Source organism: Myripristis murdjan, chromosome 8 (assembly GCF_902150065.1).
Source record: "Myripristis murdjan chromosome 8, fMyrMur1.1, whole genome shotgun sequence".
Taxonomy (NCBI): domain Eukaryota; kingdom Metazoa; phylum Chordata; class Actinopteri; order Holocentriformes; family Holocentridae; genus Myripristis; species Myripristis murdjan.
This window is the reverse complement of record NC_043987.1, coordinates 9848733-9862574: the sequence shown is the minus strand read 5'-3', so window position 1 is coordinate 9862574 and position 13842 is coordinate 9848733. Positions and strand designations below refer to the sequence as shown.

General features: G+C 42.2%; 1 protein-coding gene across 1 annotated transcript in view; it reads right to left on the bottom strand.

The window, feature by feature from the left end:
• Positions 1 to 1143: 1143 nt before the first annotated feature.
• brsk1b (BR serine/threonine kinase 1b) overlaps positions 1144 to 13842 on the bottom strand; it is a 34302-nt gene continuing 21603 nt past the window's right edge. The window contains exons 12-20 of the mRNA XM_030057202.1: positions 13531 to 13681; positions 12946 to 13006; positions 10418 to 11042; positions 9055 to 9103; positions 7686 to 7809; positions 7464 to 7565; positions 7029 to 7137; positions 6575 to 6664; positions 1144 to 6022 (exon numbers count right to left, since the gene is read on the bottom strand). Of these exons, the coding sequence (XP_029913062.1) occupies positions 5790 to 6022; positions 6575 to 6664; positions 7029 to 7137; positions 7464 to 7565; positions 7686 to 7809; positions 9055 to 9103; positions 10418 to 11042; positions 12946 to 13006; positions 13531 to 13681 (1544 nt within the window). The 3' untranslated portion in view covers positions 1144 to 5789. The remainder of the gene's footprint in view (positions 6023 to 6574; positions 6665 to 7028; positions 7138 to 7463; positions 7566 to 7685; positions 7810 to 9054; positions 9104 to 10417; positions 11043 to 12945; positions 13007 to 13530; positions 13682 to 13842) is intronic.

Sequence of the window (13842 nt, the reverse complement as noted above, 5' to 3'; positions counted from 1 at the left end):
CTTTTCTTATGATGGTATTTTCAGCCAATTTTACTTTTAGATACAACTTAAGGAGTTTTGGAGGGCAAATTTATTTAACTATGATGTAATACATCTGAACTGCACGGTATCTGATAAACAATACCACAATTTGTTAAACTTCTTCTATCCTGCCTTTCACAGTAGATAGATAGATGGATAGATAAAACTTTATTCATCCCTGAAGGGAAATTCAAATATCCAGTAGCTCATTCAAGACTCATTCAAGACAAGAGGTATTGAGATAGACACAGGATAAAATAAGTAAAATAAGTGTAAAATAGCAAAATACAAAGTTCACATTAAAATTGCCCACTCTATCGTTAAGTCCAGTTGTGGCAGAGGGGATATGTGTGATGTATGCCGGACACATCTGGTTAGGACTGCTGGAAGGAAGCAGAGTGAATGCTCTTTGTTTTTTTCCTCATCTCTGCAGTGACGTCAGTCAGGCTGCCACCCATCTGTGGCACGCCGGGAAACTGGGGGAACAGCGTGCAACTTACATATTATAGTCACTGTAGAATAAATAAATAAATAAATGCATACAAATAAAGTAGAGAAATAGCTGTAACCCAAATTGTGTTTCTTAGATTTACTCTAAAGCATGTTTTTTTTTTTTTTTTTTTTTTTTTTTTTTAATTCTATCTTCATAGTTTGAACTGTATGTGTGTTGCTGGGCAACATGATTGCAAGCATGCCCCATTTCTGATTTACCCTTTGACCTATTTATCAACCACAAACCCCAACTTGGAAAACTAGACCAGCCAGAGTAAAACTATGTGAGGAAAACATATATTTTGACAAGAAAAATTCAAGAACAAATTTTTAATCATCTCCTGCTTTTCATTAGGAACCAATACCATTCCTATTATTAATTCTGGGATTTAATAGAAATGCCAAAGCAAAACTGGTCCATTAAGAATAACCAAGTGGACAACATTTCATGAAGTATGTTAAGACCACTTTAAACTTACTGTAGAGTAGCTATACAGGAACAGGAGTAGTTTCAGAACATTATAACTTTTTATAGGGTGGGGTGGGGTGGGGGTGGGGGTGGGGGGGGTGGGGGGGCTGTACTGCTGTAAAGTAAGACACTGAATAGCCATAAACCGAAACACACACACATATTTCTGTTGTCGTTTATTGGTCAGTATTTCTCACAGGCAATAATAATCATTGTCATAATAGTGCACTTTTCCATTTTTTAAAATTATACTACAGACATTTCTCTTCGTCGTCATCGTCATCATCTTGTTTGCTGTTTTTCTCGACCGCCCCCCCTCCCCCGAGTTTCCGATTTCACAAATTTCTCAAGAGGGAAAAAAAAAAAAGAACCAAAAAACTTTAATTTACTTTTTTTTGTACTGTGCGAGTGGATGGGAGGAGGGGTGAGATTGTGGGAAGGTACGAGGGCGGGGTAGCGGGGGTGAGTGAGGAGGGAGGGAGAGGAGGGGAGGGTGGGAGACGAGAGATCATAGCCATACAATCATAACTGGAGAGGAAGAATGAGCACTAATGATGAGAAGAAGAAGAGTCGTACGGTGACTACAGTGTCGATAAAAGATAGTGAGAGATACATAGATACGGATGGTATACAATGGAGACAGAGACAGGCATACAGTGTATACAAACGTACCCCGCGTCTACGTTGAAGTATACAGTGTATAAAATGTATACAAGGGAGAAGGATGAGTGATTATATAAGGGGGGTGAGGTATATGCAGTCCATGAAGGGGAGGGAGCAGGACTCAAGAGATACAAAGAGGAGGGGAAGGGGGGTGGAGGGTGGGGGGACGGCGGGGTTGACAAATGCAAGGAGAAGGGAGGGGGGAGCTTTCTCTTTCAATAGGAGAGTTTTGAGAGCGGGGTCTCGGCCACAATGGGTGCCAGGCCGAGCTACCCGTTGTGATCCTGATTTTTTTTAAATTTTTTTTTTTTACGCAGAATCTGCTCTGAGGGGCCTGAGCCTGCACCAGCCCTCGTTTCTTTTTCTTTCATTCCTCTGTTCTTTCTTTTATGCATTTTCTCCATTTCCGCTCCCTCTCCTGCCCTCTTTCTCTACTTTCTTTCGTTCTAAAAGTGGATGTAAGGTGAACTTGGCGCCAAAAAAAGCAGCTCTATGACATAACATTATCTTTCTTGTGTGTGTGTGTGTGTGTGTGTGTGTGTGTGTGTAACTCTACACCGCCCTGACCTCTGACCTTCTGTATGTATGCACCCTACTGCCGGGATGGGGCCCTGTTCTGCAGGGAGGCGAAAAGACAGCGGGGCAGATGATTTCACAAGAAGAAAGACCGTCTTCACCCGCCACTAAAACCCAACAGAGGCTGAAAATGGATCATGAGTGTGTCGAGAAAGCCTGCTGCGCCACTTTAAAGCTCAAGAGGGAATACGCCAAGGAGGAATTAGGCTATGTCCACACTTGAAAAACATGTTTTGTGCAGATGGAACGCTGAAATGCCCCAAAACTCTTAAAGCACCTGATACTAGACCACAGCCTAGATCACATGACAATCATATGTCAGCATTTTCAAAAAGCTACTTTTCCCCTTCCACATTACATCACCAGACCAGTTTTTTTCATATTTACACACTTTGGAGAGTGTTTTCAAACAGGGTGGGTCATATGTGGCAGATGCAAGTTTAGTTAAGAAAAAGAAGTGTTTTCAAATGCATACAGCTTAGTGTGGACACTACCTTAGGCACCAATTTTCCTAAACCATTAAAAACTATTCAAAAACCACATCCTTCTTAGTATGTTTACACAAATTGTGTGCGGACCCTAAACCGACAGGATATTATTTTTGTTATAAGTTTCATTTGGATCTGAATGTTAATTCCAGGTGTAAACAGCCCCCGGGATGTTGGAGTGCAATAGCGTATCCCAGTTCTTTGCAAATCAATACATTTATTATCGCATAGCGTAACTGGGTGCCTCCGGACATCTGCAAAAGAATTAAAAAAAAAAAAAAATCAATGCTGTTTCCTTGCAGTTTCAGTGACGTGTGTGAACCGTGTGAAGAGGCTATTGAAAGTTAATTAGGGAGGTGATGATGCCATGGTTTCAATGGTTGGGTGGGTGTGTTAAGGAGGGAGCTGAGAGAGGGTGTGTGTGTGTGTGTATGTGTGTTTGAGACAAAGAGGGAGTAAGAGAGAGTAAACGGGACAGCAAAATCGCAAAACCTGTTGCATTCTGCTTTCAGTGTGTGCGTGTGTGTGGTGGGGTGACAGCTTTTAGAAGGATCACACAAAAAGGAAGACAGAAAGATGGTAAAGTTTAGACAGAGATAAAGAATATGACAGGAAATTACATCTGATGTGTTTGCGGTTGCTGTTTTTAGGACGGTGCGTCATGGTTTTTGCAACACGCTCATTAATTCTGAATTCTGACAAAAATCAGTGACGAACAAAGGGGCGTCTGATTTCAAAGGCCTGTGTTTTGTGTCTCACAGGTTTACTTGCTCAAATAATTTTTTTTACCCTTATCCATAACATTCCAGCAGAGTAAGACACAAGCAATTCAGCAGCAACTCCCCTCTTGCTCTCTTTTGCTTCGAGTGTCAATAATGACTCTGCATTTTGAATTTATGAACACACAAATGAACAAACGAGTGAATTACTAAGTGTCGATGGGTATCCATGTCGAGAAGGAAATTACGCCTGTCTGTCAACCCCATAAAGTCCTCCACAAGCAGCAAACCTCTCACTGTGTGCACGTGTGGGTTTTGTCTCATCTTGAGACGTGAAAAAACATCGCAAGTAAACAAAGAGCAACAAGAAACAATTTTGGAAGAAGATGGAAGAACGTAACATGAAGCTAGAAGTGGTGGTGTTTTTGCAGCATTAGTTTCCAGAACATAAAAAAAATATGCAAGATAAATTAAATTAAATTAAATTAAATTAATTAAGTGTTCAGGTTTGTCTTGTGCATCTTGTCCCACCTCCTCAACTTCAACCAATGAAGCAAATGATCAAACGGCCATGAACAAACACATGGTGAATGAATGAATGAATGAATGAATGAATGAATGAATGAATAAATAAAAGAATAAATACATACATTTTCAATAAGTATATGGAATAAAATAAATACACACTCTTGCAATAACTTCAAAAAAAATGTTTCACATTCACTTGGTTATTGTCGCCTTCTGCATTGCTGGTGGCAAAAAATAAATAAATAAACAAAAATAACAGAAACCCCCGAGGAAAAATAAGAAGGGATGGGAAAAAACATACAGACTTTCATTCTTTTTGTGTGGCTTAATTTTTCCACCGCCTCCCCCCCCCCGCAGGCAGTACGTGTGCAGAGTTTTACGACAACATTTCTCTCTTTTGGACAGTCTCTTTCTCTATCTTCCAAGTTTCCCTTCTTGTGAAAAGTACTTTTTTCCCTTCCACCTGCCTTCTCTTCTCTCAGACAGACAAAGTTTGCTGAGATGTTTTTTCGGGGGAGGCTTTGGTGTCGCCCAGCGTCATTCTGCGCCTCTCATCAGCCAGAAATGAGGACAGGAAGGGGTTTGTTTGCTGAATCGTGGATCTGAGAAGCTGCAATCTTGGCCGTCCTGTTGGACCAGCCTGTCATCTCCCGGTTTTCAGTCCCCGCTTTTCACTCGACAGGTGTTCATCTATAAGCAAAATCACACAATGACGATCCCTTCCTACAAAATGAGGGTCTCTAGCTAGCTGTCCTCCATTTTGTCTCTATCTATATATGCATCTAAATCTCTTTCGGTGGGAGTTTCCATGTGCGAGGTTTCCGTCTATCTATGGTGTGAGCGGTGTCTGCAAAATGGGGCTAAATCTAATGAGCTACACCACTGGTTCTCCTCCGTTAAAGGCAATATGGTATCATAGTTATATCACTGTTATTCAGAAATAATTGTTTCTCATAAGCTAAGGGAGAGGGCTGGCTGTCGTATTTCTGATTTCCAACAAACTGTTCTGGCATCTTTGGAGCTACGTAAAGTATTGATTACTTATCTTCCTCTGCCAGCTGTCTGACGCTTCAGTTTCTTACAGCATTTAAGCTGGCTGGGTATTTTCAGAGATGAAACCCACTTCAACAGCAAGTCAGAATTAAGACTTTTCTTGTTAGTGTCTTATAGTCTAAGTCTGTCCTTCCTTGCTCAAAACAAAGACATCCTAGTTTTGGTGTTTTGCTCGACATTAAATTTTTTTCCTCTTATTTGTCCCCTCCGTTAGCAAGTGAGGAGAAGAGGGGAGAGCTGTCTTCCTGTCATGTGACTAGCCATGTCTGGTCCGGTGATGCTGTGGAGACAACGTGATTGGCTGAGTGAGGCGGCGCTTGTGAAGCATGGTGACAGTTGACTGTCACTGGTCAGCAGAGTTTCGTGTGTTGTGTCGACTGGTCGATGGGCGTCTTCTGAACCTGTGCGGCCTCTCGTTGGTCGGTAGAGGGGCGGTGTGCCGTTTTGAACGGTCGGTATGGGTTGATGAGCATTCCCTGTCGAGATTTTTTTTGACATGCTGTGTTGTCTCTGACTCATCCCTCCGGGGTGAAGCTGCCCTTGATTACCGAACAGAGATCAGTGCAACGCCCGAGCCGTTTTTAGGGAATTCACCAAATTGACCGTCGATCCAGCTTCAAGGAACAACTTCGCCCTCCTCCATCCCATTGCTAGGGAATGACAGAAGGAAGCAAGGAAGGAAGGAAAGAAAGAGGGAGGGAAGGAAGGAAGGGAAGAGGGAAGGAAGAGAGAGGGAGGCAGCGCTAGGTCACCCCCGCCTCTCTCCCAAAAACATTCGTTTCAGGGGTGAGACTGTGTCCCGTTGGACGACGAGAGGAGTCTGGTCTTGTCTTTGCCCGAGCCTCGCCGCTGGAGGACGCTCCCACTCCCACTCCCGCTTCCGCCTCCGCTCCCCCCGCCGTCACTTCCCCGCTCCCTCTCCCCCCGCTCCCGGTCCGATCCACCTTCAGAGCGCCGGGAATTCTGGCGGGAAGGAGTGCTGGGCTGGCGGGAAAGCTGGCCGTTCTTCTCATCTGAGGAGGGATGGGAGAGAGTGAGAGGAGGAGGAAGGGCAGGAAAGAGTGAGGAAACAACAGAGAGAGAGACATACAGGAAAGAACAGAGTGAACCAAATTAAACTAATAATAAGATTATTACAATTTACTGTTAAAAACAGTTAAAAATTGTAGTTAAACTAGTATTATTAAAATAAGTAAGCCTACTAGTAGTGTGTATAGCATATGAATGTCTTAAACTATTATTCAGACAACTGATAGGTCAACAGAAAATCAGTTGATTATTATTTCAATAAATGATTAAGCATTTTGGTCATTTACCAAGTAAAACTGATTCCAGCTTTGCTCAGATCCCTAAGAAGCTATGATTTCATCACATTTCTCTGTTCATACTATTATAAAGTTAATACGTTGGGTTTTATTGGCTGCTGGTCAGACTAAGGAAGCATTTGTCATTATTTTGACTCTCTGTACAACAAATGATAAATTGATTAATTGTAAAAATAAACAGTAGATTAATCAACAATGAAAATAATAATTAGGTGCAGCCCTAAATGTGACAGTACCCACCAGCCAGTGCCTGCACAGAAGGCTGATCATGAGTACTTAGCAGCTGGGCCTGAATGGTTTCCACCACTCTCTTGAACCTGCGACTGGGACCTGGACAAAGAGGGAAGACACGCTCAGCTCGTCACTTCAGATCAGGCCGGTAGCCCAGTTTCAGACCGAGCGGTAAAAAGATAACTATGTTTTTAAATAATGCACAAAATAACGTAATGCTGTTAATGTCAAAAATAACTGTATGACACAGGCAAGTGCAAATGTACAAGAAAATGCTTTACTTTTGTCATTTGACATAGATATGATGACATGGATATAGGTGAAATTTAAACATCTACTAAACTTTCACCTTGTGTACACTCGTTTTTCATTTTTTATCTTTTAAAGCAAGCCTAAGCAATTACTTCTACTTTTTTTGAAAATCTCTCTACTCTCCCTGTTCCCTCTTAAAACAAGTTCCTACCTGATATTAGACTGAAGGTGACGCTGTAGATGCCCATCTCCCTCCTCCCTTCCCTCTCTGCTCGTTCCCTCTCTCGCTCCCTCTCTCCCTCAGAGAAAGCAATGTCCACCTGTAGGAAACAGGAAGTGAGGCACCCTCTGACTGTTACTGTGAAAACTACTCGTGATTAAAATGATCCACTGTAGGGTCATTCTTAAATTAATGAGCAAGATTGTTGAATAACTACCTGTTCACAAATATCACATTGAATTAATTCATAGAGGGATAAAAAGAAATCTCTAAAACCTGTTGTTCAGATGTGAGTTGAGTGTTTTAAAAGACAATAATACTAGGTGTTACCTCCACATGTAAGCGCTTGTTTACTTAACACACTGCAGCTTTAAAAAGGTTGATCAGACTTGATTAAAAATAATAATAATAAAAAAAAAAAAATACCTGGAATTTGACAGGCTTCTGGAAGACAGAGGGGCCGCCGGAGGATTTGTACTCCGCCCGGAAACTAGTCTGAGAAACCACACTGTGGCTGAGGGATGGGATCTGACAGAGGAGGAATCAGGTGTAGAAAGAGACTGATGTTATATTACAATGACGATTTTGTTGGTATGTTTTTTTTTTTTTTGTGTGTATCAAGGCTGATCTACAGCCAGCTGTACTCACGGAGAGGAAGGCATGGACGATATCAGCCTTGATCGAGCTGAGTGGTTTGTCTCTGATGACAACAAAGATCTGCTCCTCTTTCTCCAGGCTGATGAAGTTACCAAACCATGACCTCTTTGCCAGTCTGAAAATGAACATAAACAGGTAGATATCTATTTAATAGGACAAAGGAGATATATGCACAAATTAATGCTTAGTAGCTTGTGCACAGCCAGCCCAGTGTCTTCAGTCTGTGTACAAATAACATGGTTTTTAAAGTTTGAGATTACATGCAGTGCATGCACTAATACGTCACTGCTGGGACTGCTGTGTTTTGTTTGTATCTGTAAGTTTCCTGAAAACTCAAATATGGATGAAATGAACACAGAGTATGGCCAGAAGGCTCAGTCTGTATCCGCATCTGAACTTAACAATGATGTTAATGAGCACACAAGAGGAAGTTATACAGATGTATAAAATAGTTTCCATTTCATTTTTGCATTTTAATACATTTTTTTTTTTTTTTTTTGGAAATGAGTTGTGCAGGTAATAAGAACATATATTTCGAATAACTTTGCTGGCACTGAAAAGCCTTAAGAAATATCAAGCCTTAACAAATATCAAGTTAATTTTGCCTCAATCGGAAGGGTGTAAACAAAAGAGGTAGGTATATATTAGGTGTTCAGAGGTAGACAGGGTTCATCCTCTGGGGATCATGAATGAGTTCACCAAATTTCATATTTCATGGCAATCTACCCGAAAGGTTGTGAGATATCAAGTTTGACCTTTTGGCCAAAGGTTAGTGCCAGAGGAAGGGTAATGACAGCATAATTGATAGAGTTCATTCCCTGGAGAGCGTGAATGAACTCAGCAAATTACTGGACAATCCATCCATTACATTTATGGATATGTTGTGTACAAGTCAAACTTTTACCTTAAGGGTGGTGCTAGACAAAAGGTCATAGAGTCACCACAAGCAAGGGGAATCTTCCTCTTGCTTGTGAGACCAAATACCAAATACCATGCATAATTCGCTAATTAGGTTTTGTGCTCTCTTGTGTTCATAGTAGACATTTTAGCCTGAGGGTGGCACTACACCAAAAGTCATTAAGTCACCAAAACTAACAGGGTTCATCTTCTAGGTATCATAAATGTGCTCAACAAATTTCACTTGAATTGACCAAATAGATTTTTGCTTAGGAGTAAAGTGTTGAACAGACTGATGTACACGTGGACAGTCAGACTGATGGTCCGATGGGCTGACACGAAAGGGGGGCTGACAGTGGCGCAAATTATGGAGCTACTAATTGTTTGAATTGGTAGCAAAGCCACTTGTCAGTCAGAATGGCTCTTCTTCAACACTGCACAGCTAATGAGTGCGTGTACTCACTCTGGACTGGACTCTGGAGTCAAACTGGACATGTCCTCTGATGTAGGGACTGAAACAGGAGAGCGAGAGCGAGAGAGAGAGAGAGAGAGAGAGAGAGAGAGAGAGAGACAGTGAGGGAGATCAACAGAAAAGTAAGAGGGAAAAAAGAGACAGTAGCGAATCTTGATGACAAGGTCTGATGAGTTTTAATTTAATTGTCCTAATTACAGATCATCACTCAGACAGTCCTCTCCTCAACAGAGGCAAAGACTACAGGCAGGGAAAGTTTCTAGTTTAGGGTGATATATCTTCATATATTAAGATGAAATGAAGATTTCAACTGTTCACACTAGTGGCCAAACATTGTGTAAAAAAAATTCCAAAACCGGTCCCATTAATCCTGGAGTTCAAAACAACAGAGAGTGTATGAAAAGTGTATGAAGTTTTCTTTAATATGTTCCTTCACCCTGCAGGTGGAAAACACATCCTACAATGTAATATCATCTCAGACAGCAGTTTGCATCAGTTGATAAGGTGTAAATCAGTTCTCTGTCATCTTGCAGTGTGGAAGTGGTTTTGTTTTATTGGAACTGCACTAGACAGATTTATCTGCAAACATACACCTGTCTTATCAGCCTAAATCAACAACTTCATAAGATGAGTGTATTTTTTATAGAAAGATATCACCTGATGCAAGGTTGCAACTTCTTGATGTCACATTTCATGGTTTCTGGGTATTGAAATCCTTAAAATTGAAACAGTTACCTCTCTAGCTATTTGAGGTGTTATCATAGTTGATGACTATGAAGAATCTAAAGCTATCAATGTATTTGCCACCGTCAGAAGCTCCTACTGTCTGTTCTGCTGCATGTTCATCTGATTTTCCGACATTTAAAAAAAAAAAAATCTCAAAATCCATTTAAAACACCTCTGCAGGGACATCCTACTGCACTGATGAACGTAAAAGCATCATTACTTCCACCAAAGAGGTGAAACCTCTGGTTGGGGGGTTATATGATCAGATCTGTCTGTAACTTGGTCGTAACTGCCTTTTTTTCACAACATGGCTTGAGCACTCAGGGCTCTATCATATTTAAGGGGACAATTTTCCATTTTTACATTACTGCTGAAGTTTTCTCATGCGATTAAGAGTTAAGCTGCTCTTTAATAGTTAATGAGTTGTGTGCGGTTGGGCAAACCTGCAGCAGAACAAACACTAGTAACTCTGACTGTGCAAATAATACTCTGCAAATACATATATTGGTGGTTTTAGACTCTTCATATAAAATAATGGTGATAGGCCAAAGGATAACAAGAGTATAATCCTTCTGCGGTCTGTGGTGTCTGCGGTCGTGGGTGAAGCTCTGAGGAAATGTTCGCTCACCTTGCAGTTTGCGCCGGTGGAAGCGAGGCGAGCCCAACAGGTTGTTTTTGAACGAGTTCAGCCTCGTCCTCCAGTGGGCGGAGCTCGAGGCGGCCAATCCCCCGCTACCACCTGGGCTGGAGGGCGGGGTCAGCGACAGCGAGGCCCCACCAGCTCCATCCGCTCTGGAGGAAGAAGACGAGGAGGAGGAGGAGGGAGGGGTGGTGGAGGAGGGGTGTTGGATTTGGTGCACAGGTGTGCCCAGGGGGGTGGGCAGCGGTGAGCCCTGCGGGGTAACCTGCGACACAGGGGGAGGGGTGGCAGAAGAGTTAGAGGACGAGTGGACGTTCTTGGTGACCGATTTGAATACGGAGGAAGCGGGGAAGAAGAAGAAGCGTGGGATGGGGGAAAGGAGTGGGGAAGGGGAAGGGGATGGAGAGGGAGGGCCCTGCAGGGGGAGGGACTTCATGGACTGAAGCTGGGGCCGTTCAGTGGGGCCCTTGGAGGGCAAGGTCTGGGTTTTTGGGTCAGGTGTCGGGCGGGACGGCCGCGGGGTGGTGGTACTTCCCGGTTTGGGGTCTTTGGAGGAGGAGGAGGAGGCGGAGGTGGAAGTGACTTCTGATTGGCTGAAAGTGAAGACCGGGCTCTGATTGGACAGACAGAGGAAGACGGAGAGAGATGGGGAAAAGGAGGGATGGAGGGATGAGAGAGATGAGAGAGACAGCAATGAATCATGAATTATGGTTCATGGATAGGTTTCCTTTCTAGATTTGTCTTCAAGACTGAATCTGAAAATCTGATCTGTATGTGTAATGTGTGTGTGTATGTGTGAGAGAGAGACAGATAGAAAGAGGGAGAGAGAATATCTATGAAATGATAATGTGCATGGCTGAGAATGAGACAGTATGAAGGAAAAGGTGTGGCTATTGGTGACAGGCTGAATTAAGGCTATCAGAGGAAAAAAAATACACAGAACAGGAAGATTCTTTTGATATGCATTTGAAGACTGATCATACATTCAGCATCTTTACATTTGACCACTTTTCTAAGTCAATAATTAGAAGGACTCAGTGTTTGCCCTGATATTTAGGTCTCAGCAAAACTAAAAAGCTTCTGAAACAGACCTAGACTAGTAAAGCAGGGGGAGACACATCACATGGTGTCAAATTAAACGCAGGAATAATTTACAAAACTGGCTTTAATTAACAATAAAATCAAAAACTATGTAAATATGCAAGGAAAGTACTGTTTTTATGTTCTTGTGATTGGAGAGAAAACTGCCAGGAGTTTGATAGAGACCGTATTAGTTTCATTTCCTCTTCTACATTTCTTCTCATTCTCTCTCTATCTCTCACACACGCACACACACACACACACACTCAGCTTTTCTCTAGTAGGCAGGAAAAAGCAGAGCTGCTTGCCAGAGAAAAACACTAAAAAAGTGTCAGTAATCTCTCAACAAGGGCGTTCAAACAGGCTAAATAACCTGATACTTCGCCTGATCCCCTAGAATCTCTGGATATGGACCTGCTTCCTCACCTGGAAGCTCTTAATTAATTTGAGGGAGCAGGTTAGATCTCATGGCCATAAATAAATAAATCCTGGCCTCAAAATATTGTTTTTTGTTGTCATTGCACTTCTCAGGCTCTTTACAAATCTATATTCCACATTTAAAATTGAATATGACTTGAAAGAGTGTCAGCTTTTGATTATGGTCTTTTTAGGGAGTCGCTATTATTGTACTATCGACTATAACTGTTAAAGTTGGCAAATCCTGCCCTAACCAATATAACATTGCTCACATATAATGAGCCAACATTCAAATATAGATAACAAAGCTGAGTGATCTACTGGCTTTCATATTAAAAAAAATATCAACAAAACAATGACAAAGGCACTGTAAGAACAGACACATCTAAAATTATTAAAGCAAGCACATTGATGCAGATAGAACCATATAATACACACAGAAATACTGTTCGCCCTGTTACTCTCTGTATAGTTTATTATTTGGCATGCTATTAATCCACAGACACTGGACATGAATGGACAGGGCAAACTGTCCTCATTATAACAGCTTTCTGTGCCAATCCCCTACTCTCCAGACTATAATCACCCTTTCAGTTTATATAATGTGATCAGGGGTGGACTGAGTGGTTTGGAGGCCAAGCAAGCATGGGGTCCCCTGAACTGCAACATTTACCCTTTTTGATTCATCAGCAACACTAACAACAGCTGATTGTATTTTTTTCTGCACCACCTGGGCAACTTGGCTTTGATTTAATGCTGCAGCAGCAAGAGGCAATACTACATTAGCAAGTAAACAGAATAGTCTACTACTACTATAGCTGGGGGGTCACTATCTTTTAAAGTGATGTAAAATAAGTTTATATTACATTTTTTTCTTGAATTTTACTAGCTGCCAGGGACTCAAGTGATTGCCTGCCTTTTCCTAATGGTTAGGGGGCACCTGTATTTTCAACAAAGCAGATCGGCACTTGATAATGCAAAGTTAAATAGAGCAGAATAGAAAAGAGTAAAATTCTTACCCTGGGACTGCTGAGAGGACTGGAGGAGAGACCTGTAGATGCCCCACTAACAGAGCGGGACCTTTAAGAGACAGCAAACAGCAACACTTAACACCGACAGTCAAATGATAGATTAGGTCAATTCTTTTTCTATTGTTTGTTCATTACTCCCTCACATTTGATGACTGTGTTAATCATTATGTCAAGTTAAAAAAAAATAAGAACTCAATTACTTTGAAAATATACTTCTATGCAAATGATAATCAAGAGCTGTTGCTGTCCAGTGTTTAATGGTTTAATGTTAGCCTTAGGATGTTAGCTGGGGGGAAGTCCAGCTCAATGGCAGGAGGCTAACAGTTAGCATTTGGAGCCAGTATCCAGCACTCAGTGACACTGAGAGGAAGATAGCACCACTACTGTCCTACAGAGCAGCTAGGGGGGAGAAGTGAAATAATTTTTAGATTTTTTCAAAATGGGTGAAATGTCCCTTTAACATGACTTTCAGACCTTTTCCTGTAGCTACCTTCTGGCACTTGCAGGGAATGGTAAACCTGTGTTAGTGTGTGCACTGTATGACAATGCATGCATGTGTGTGCTGGTTTATACCTCTGGCTGTGTGCGGAGGTGTCCAGGGCCCTGCGGGGTGGGGTGGGAGACCCCTGTTCTGTTACAGGGAGGACCTCCAGGCTCTTCCTCTCTGGTCGACACCGGCCGTGACGCGTCAGCATGGGGGAGTCCACACGCTTCCTGGGTGGGTCTGAGAGGAGATAAATATTAATGTGTGTGTGCATGTGTGTGTGTGTGTATGTGTGCGTGTGTGTGTGTGTGTGTGTGTGTGTGTGTGTGTGTGTGTGTGTGTGTGTGCGTGTGTGCGTGTGTGTGTGTGCGTGTGTGTGTGTGTGCGCGTGCGAGTCGGGT